Below are 7,626 nucleotides of genomic sequence, written 5' to 3'. Positions count from 1 at the left end.
GGCTCCACCCTCTCTGATATCAGCATACCTCTTCTTACCAGTCACTGCCCATTGGATTTATCCATTATTTTATACTATTTTTTTATCTATTTTTTAATTCCTCAATTGCCCTTCACTTTCTTATTTCCTCTTGTTGCCTACTGCCTAGGGGTAAACCAGCTTGAGGCGCACCTGCCACACCACACGTGGACTTCCTCTACATTATGCCTCCCACACTGCACGTTACTGTGTTAAAGAATCCTATATATTTTTGCAAAATTTACTTTTTCTTTTATATTAAAAATACCTTATGTTTTTTTTAGAATTTTCAATTAGGTTTTAAGAATTAGGATTTCAATTTAATAATGAAGTCCAATTAAAAGAAATTTAAAAAAAAAAAAAATCTGATTCAACCCTTAGGAATATAGAAGGTGAAGTGACTGTCATGGTCTCATAGTGATGTGTCGAAAGCATTGCGTAGATTGACTTGTAAAATATTATATATAAAACATGAGACATGGTATATGCATCTTAAACATGGTCTACATGGCAAATAAAAAGCACTAGATTAAGATAAAGATGTTGCGCACAAGATGTGCAAAACATTTATTAGACGTGCAAAATATAGTTGATAAAGTTGTTAGTACAAAAGTAAAATTAGGTGTTTTTTTTTTAATTTAGACTTTAAAAAAATAGAGAGAATCACTAAATGAATTTGAAGGAAATAAAAGATAAACTCTTTTTAAGAAATTTAAAAATGAAAATAGATAGTTGAAAGTAAACTTTATGAAAGATTGGGAATAATTTTATGGATGTAAAAGATAAAAAAATATATATTAATAGATTAAGTGACACCTTTGTCTTTGTGGTTAAAATTGATAGAATATGGTATGTGATTGGCTAAAATTAATTTAAAATAAAATTTGGATGATTTTTTATAAAAAAAAATAAGTGTAATTAATTTAAAATAAAACATGATTGGTTAAAATAATTTTAAATAAATATTAAATTATAAAAACATTAGTACTATTATTAATTAATTATTTTTGTCATTATAACTTATATTAGTATTTTATATTAATGTTGTATTATTTTCTTCCTTAATATTATTTTTAAATATTTACATTTCGACATCATCATCATTATTATTATTATTATTATTAAATTATTTTCATTATTTATATTTTTGTTAGTATGGTTATTAGTTATATAAATAAAAGATGTTAAATTCTCCGACACAAAAATTCGGTAATCATATTCTTTGTTTCCTCCAATCACTTCACCTTGCTAGAGATAAAATATCATATCTTTAGTAAATACCTTCTTTCGTTTATCTACAGATTTCATAAAAGAAATATGTCATTTTCATTTATCCTCTTACAAATAGTAAATATCATGAAAGCAAAATAATCTTAAGAATAAATTTAAAAGACGAGTAAAAAGAGTAAGAGAATAAAATGTTAAGTTGTTTGAATTAAGATAAAGGGTAGAGTGAAAAAATCTATAAGTTTTTTTTAAATTTATGATTTACATATTAATAACAATAATCCATAAACCCTTAATATAAGTTGTTAAATATAGTGAAACATTTATACAATAATGTTTATGATTATTATTATTGATTATGGAGTAATTTTTGACCAATCATACATTGACACGTAATCAATGTTCAAATGTTGTCAAAAAAATGTTGTCTAAATATCATTATCCATTTTGAATATACATATAAGATTTTTTATTTATAATAAAAAAAATATAGAGTAAGTCCAAAATATAAGTATAAAATAATAACAAATTAACTAAAAATAAAATATAAATACAAAGTAGATAATGAATTTAACACAAGTGGTACTTAAATAGAAAAACATAACCTAAAGAATTAGTTATTGGAAATCATTAACAAATCAACCTCAATTGGTCTCTGATCTCACCTTTAAATGATGGTACTCATAGACGGAACCATGACCCATGTATATAACCTCTGACATCTACTTTTTCTAAGTTTCAATAATTATAATTTGACTAATTTAAGAAATTAAATTATTCTTAGTCTTCACTAATTTAAACCTTTTATGATATATGTGTCCTTAATCACACATTTAATTAATTAGATCACTCTATAATTCATCAATAATGATTTGTTATATACATATATATATATATATATATATATATATATAATCCAAAATTACTAATATAAAGTATTTGATTGATATAATAAAATAAAATATTATAACATTGATAAAATAAAACTGATTGTATCAATATATATGTGTGTATGTGTGTGTGACACACGTCATGTTTAATTTAAATATATTATGTTTATGTGTAACTTTTTTTCTTAAATCGCATTACTTATAAGAAGAAATTTGAATGTGAAGAAATTTATTCATTTTTCATATTTTTAATGAATTATCATTTCCTTTCTATTTGTGATTTTGTGACTTCAAATTCATATTTTAAAGGTTATTCATATTAAAGATGATAGTGTAGATAATAAGATGATTAGTTTGAAAATCTTTCATGAATAATATATTGGTGCAAATAAGGTCAAATAGAAAATGAACACTATGAAAGGGATTAGAGGACACAATTTCTCACAATTACATAATTGAGGACAAAATTGCTAAGAGAAGTCCTAATGAGAATAGAAATATGTCTTCCAAACTCCATGTTTTAATCTCATTCATTTACTCATTAAAAGTAGCTATAGTAAAATTAAGGAGGTTATTGTATAAAAAATAAGTCATTTTAGAGATTTGTAACAATATTTTATTTTTAAGAAGTGACTATATGAAAAAAATATATCTTCTTATTCGTTGTGAATTTGGTGGTAGCTCTCACTCCTTAAGTGGAGATATCCAAATATAATTTTTATAAGAATGCAAAAGAAAGTAACTTATATTCAAGAGGCAAATGATTCTCAATTTGAAATAATTACAAATATTAAGAAAAGTTACATCTGACTTGTGACATATATACCAAGAGATTTTATTTAAAAGTTTATAACTTTCTTCAATATATATGCCAATGACATGATAGAAGATATCATATTAAGACTTGTATTATCAAAGACAATGTGTATATGAAATCTTCATGAATGAATAGAACTTTATCTTACAAAGAATTTGATGTTGTATTTCTTTTTCCCCCTTTTAAAGGATGTACGTTAATTGACATGAATTTGACTCCTAGTTTAGTTTGTTGCATTTAAACACTTAGAATTTTCCTAAAGTTTCTAATCTTTTGTCATATCCTAAAAAAAATCCCAAAATAAATAAGCTTGCTTATATACTTTTGTAATTAAAATACAACTTCAAAATTAGTTAGTAATATGAATGACAAATAAGCTCCTTTCATAGGAGTTGTCTAACCTGTCACGATTTTACCAAGAAATCATTTCATTAACTAAATATGTGTAATAACTAGTTTTTTTTTTTTTTTTTTAAATTGAGATGAGGATAAAATCGATCATCTACATATTTTCTTGGTCTCCACCTATTCATATGTTTATCTTCATTCTCACATTTGTTCTGTTTCAAATTACTAAAATACTAATAGTTTATTAGGTAAGATATATTCAATGTTTTCCATAATTTTCGGTCTTGATTCATTTGAAAAACATTTATTTTTTCTTTGGATAATGATATTTAGACAACATTTTTTTCACAACATTTGAATATTGATTACGTGTCAGTCTGTGATGGGTCAAAAATTACTCCACAATAATGTTTATAATTATTATTATTGATTGTAGAGTAATTTTTGACCCATCACAGATTGACATGTAATCAATGTTCAAATGTTGTCAAAAAAAAAATGTTGTCTAAATATCATTATCCTTTTTCTTGTACCACACAATTTTTCATTCTCTCTTAGCTGTTGTTTGACTTCTTTAATATTTACAAAGATAACTTGTATTTTTAAGAAGTCACAACCTTGATGATACATTTTTCTTTCATTTGTGTGATTCGTACAAACGAATCTCATAAAACACAAACATCAATTTAATCAATTAATTTTTTTATATACACATTTGATTATTTGATTTTTTGTTTCAAGTATTTTTATGATAAATATTTTATTAATTATTTATTTCTTCACATAAAAATATTTACTATTTCAATTTGAAGTAATCAATCACATAACTATTTAAAATGTGTATCATTTCAACAAAAAAATCCTTAATAATATAATGTTTACTTTGTTGTGATTTTTATTTCTCTGTAAAAGAAGCTATTTGATTAATAATTAAAACAATAAAGTTCAATATAAGCATAACCATTATCCAATGAAGATGAATATGAGACATAAATGTTATTATTGTTAGGTATCACGATATGGATACATGTTTACTTCATAGATAAAAGATGAAATGCCCAGATCAATTTTTATGCATGTCTCATTAGTAGTTGGAAATGTTTGAATGGTAGTTACATATTTTTACTGAAACAATGAAAGTCTTTTTGAATAAGTGGTAGAAGAAATAAGATAAACTTTATGAACTAGTCGTACAAAGAATAAGGTCAACTTTATAAACTAGTGTAGATATTAAGAATGGTAAAAAAATCTGTAGATTTGAGTACCCGCGGCGGGTAGTTACTATCCGTAGATATTTATTATCCGCGGATAACGGATATTGGGTATTTTAATACCCGTTTCTAAATAGGTCGAATACGGGTAATATATTATCTGATCCTCGGGTATTCGTTATCTCAAAAAATAATAAAAATTAATAATTTTATATATTTTTTAATTAAATTTAATTAAAAATAAAATAAAATTATATTTTATTAGGTCAAATTTAATAAAAATTAAATTCTAATTTATATTTAATTTATATTATATTATATATATTTTTTTTGTAATTTTATTTAAATTTTATTTTAAAATGTATAAAATATTTTTTTTTTGCGAGTATCCGATAAGTAGCGAATAAAATTTTATCTGGCGAATCAGGTTGTGGATAGACACTATCCGTATCCGATCCAACCTATTGTCATCCCTAATAAACACCTTGAAGATTGACAATGATTCATTCTCATGTATAAAATGAAAATCCAAATGAAATAAACATATTCACTTAAGTAAAAATAATAATTAAAACAACAATAATAATAAAGAGAATATTAAATTTATACTTCTTTTAATATTAATGTGTATATATAAACTTTTAATTATGACCATTTTTTAAGGACTAATGAAGGTAGATTTAGATTTTGTAAACTCGATGAATGATAAATTAGATGAGAAGTAGGATATGACATTAAATAAGTGAAATTTTAGATTCACCTTTGGGTCTTGCAAGGGACAATAAAATTTAAAATAGTAAAACTTTATTAGCCTACACCGCCGGAATGCTTGTCTCCACTAGGCAAAGGAAAGGTTTATTTACAAGTATACGTATTGTGTATTGCCACAAGAAATTGCTCACACCTAAGTCCGAATTTGGATTTCAGCAGTAACAAAGGAGCGTCTTCGTGTTTTTGTTGCTATCTTCCCTATTAAATGAATTTTGTTTGCGTCCTTTTAAACATTCTTGATAACAGCTAAGCTACTGAATTAACGGACAACGGATATTAATCTTTGTTTAATTTAAAAAAAATATCATAAAATAGATAATCACGATAACTGTATCAGGATACAAACAAAATTTCAGATAAAATAAAATAAGGAATGAAAATATGAGTTTATATACTCATAGAATATTTTTAAAAACATTTTGAAGTAATACTAAAAACAAATTCATGTGAATTTATCGTAAAGTAGACAATATTTTATTAATGTGGAGATTTATGTCTGTCAAACCTTTCAGACTTTGAATCAAAAGAAAGCAAAATTAATCAAATAAATATATTTTATTTGTAATTTATTAATTTTTGAAAAAGTTTTACTTTGCGAGAAATGTTATTATTTTTATTTTATTTTATTATTTTCATCTTCTATAAGTTTTTTTTTTGGGAAAAGTTTGTCCAAACAAGTTTATACTTAAAATTTTGAAAGCGTTTTCTAAATGGATAAATTATGAGATAATACATAACCAATGGGCGAATAGGAAGAAAGAAGTAGAGAAAGTAAAATGAGATTTTTATTTCAGCAGCTTTTGGCATTATTTAATAATGCTAGCTAATAAGAAATGATTAAATTAATTGTTCATCTATAATTTCAGAGAGACCGCATTAATATTAGTTAACATTTTTAAAATCATTTTTCTCTTTTATATCAGTGGACAAAAGAAAACAAATTTAATTCATCATTCAATTTTAGAGATTAGATGGTTCGTGTTTATATACTGTTATCGAATTATGGATTAACTTCAGCAAAGGTGTCTGCAAAAAGGGAAGCCCAAAAGGTATAGAAAGAAAAGACTGGGCCCAGCACAGTGCGTTAAGAGGGAGGATGTTTCTTTCTGCACCCTATGAATTTTCTTTTTACACCCTTGGGTGGAGGAAGAAACTGTCGAAGAGGGAAAAAGCAAATATAACCTTTGGGCCTTGTACCTCCGAACCCAAAGTCCGAAGGGTAAATTGGGAAGTTTTGGAAAATATCTGAGAGGGATAAACCGGTAAGAGATGAGTGTTTGAGAAACAAGAGAAGAGAAAAGAGAGAAGAGAGAAGGATGTCGTCGTTGTCGAGCATGTTCGGGTGTGGAGTGGTGATGGCGCCACCACAAGCACTGGGAATTGGAAAGAGAAGTGACGGAGGATTGACGATAGTGTGTTCGTCTCGGCCGAAGAAGAAAGCGACGGCGCATCACATGAAGACTCGGCCACGGAAGACGCAGCCATGGGATATAAACCGCAAGCCAACTGTGTACGATCCTATGCCTCCTCTTCCTCCGGATTGGACTCTCGTTATTCCCGCCGACGCTTCTTCTGCTCCCGCTGCTCCTCCGCCTCCCTCTGCCTAGCCACTCACTCGGTACTGCGTCGTCGTTTTCATGTTTCTTTCTTTCTCTGTTTTCTTCAAGCCTCATACTCGCTACTCTTTAAACATTTTATCTTATATTTCGTGTTTAAATCTCAAATGAAACTTTTCATCTGTGCATTTGTTTTGGATGAATTCACTTTCTTAGGTACGGTGAGCACGCGTTATAGAGAATTCGATTAATTTGCGAACTAATGGTTAGGTTTTCTGAATGCGTTTAGTATACGTCAATTTTTAGACTAAAACTAGACTTAGGAACAATTTGCAACTTCCTTTACCTTTATATTTATGAATTCTTGTAGACAGATGTTCTTTCTGCACTACTTTTCTTCTTACAGTTTTCTTTTTCACATTTTTTTTCTCCCTTATTTCTTTTCTCCACTTAGCTATGCTGTCGCATGTATAGACATACTAGAGAAATTAAAGAAAGAGGAATAAGTGGGTCAATATCGAACACCTTCAACTCAAAACTAATTTATTAAGTTAGATTGAGACTCAAGGCAGTAGGAGAAATACTTGAATGTACAGTCTAACCAAGGGTCTGTGAAAATATTTGTAATAGAAAGTAGTTACTGCAGAAACAGAACAGAACAAAGTTGTTAATTACCACACACTTGTGTTAACCAGAATACTCCCCTTAATCCAAGTTCTCAAAAGGAAACAATTCGTATTTCATTTCTCAGTTTTACAAATTCAGACACTCAGACAGCATACTTCAGC

The 7,626-nt window shown here is 27.0% G+C and overlaps 1 protein-coding gene across 1 annotated transcript; it reads left to right on the top strand.

Moving 5' to 3' along the window:
• Nucleotides 1–6,598: 6,598 nt before the first annotated feature.
• Nucleotides 6,599–6,889, top strand: LOC106760376 (50S ribosomal protein 6, chloroplastic). The gene has a single exon (XM_014643812.1). It carries the CDS (start codon nt 6,599–6,601, stop codon nt 6,887–6,889), a length of 291 nt encoding a protein of 96 aa, XP_014499298.1.
• The last annotated feature ends 737 nt before the right edge of the window (nt 6,890–7,626 follow it).

This window comes from Vigna radiata, chromosome 5 (genome assembly GCF_000741045.1).
Source record: "Vigna radiata var. radiata cultivar VC1973A chromosome 5, Vradiata_ver6, whole genome shotgun sequence".
Lineage (NCBI taxonomy): Eukaryota > Viridiplantae > Streptophyta > Magnoliopsida > Fabales > Fabaceae > Vigna > Vigna radiata.
The sequence above is the reverse complement of the archived record's forward strand: the minus strand, read 5'-3'. Positions and strand labels throughout refer to the sequence as shown.

What these genes read in the sequence shown, in the direction of transcription:
- LOC106760376 (XM_014643812.1), top strand. Translation starts at nt 6,599, where the DNA reads ATGTCGTCGTTGTCGAGCATGTTCGGGTGTGGAGTGGTGATGGCGCCA.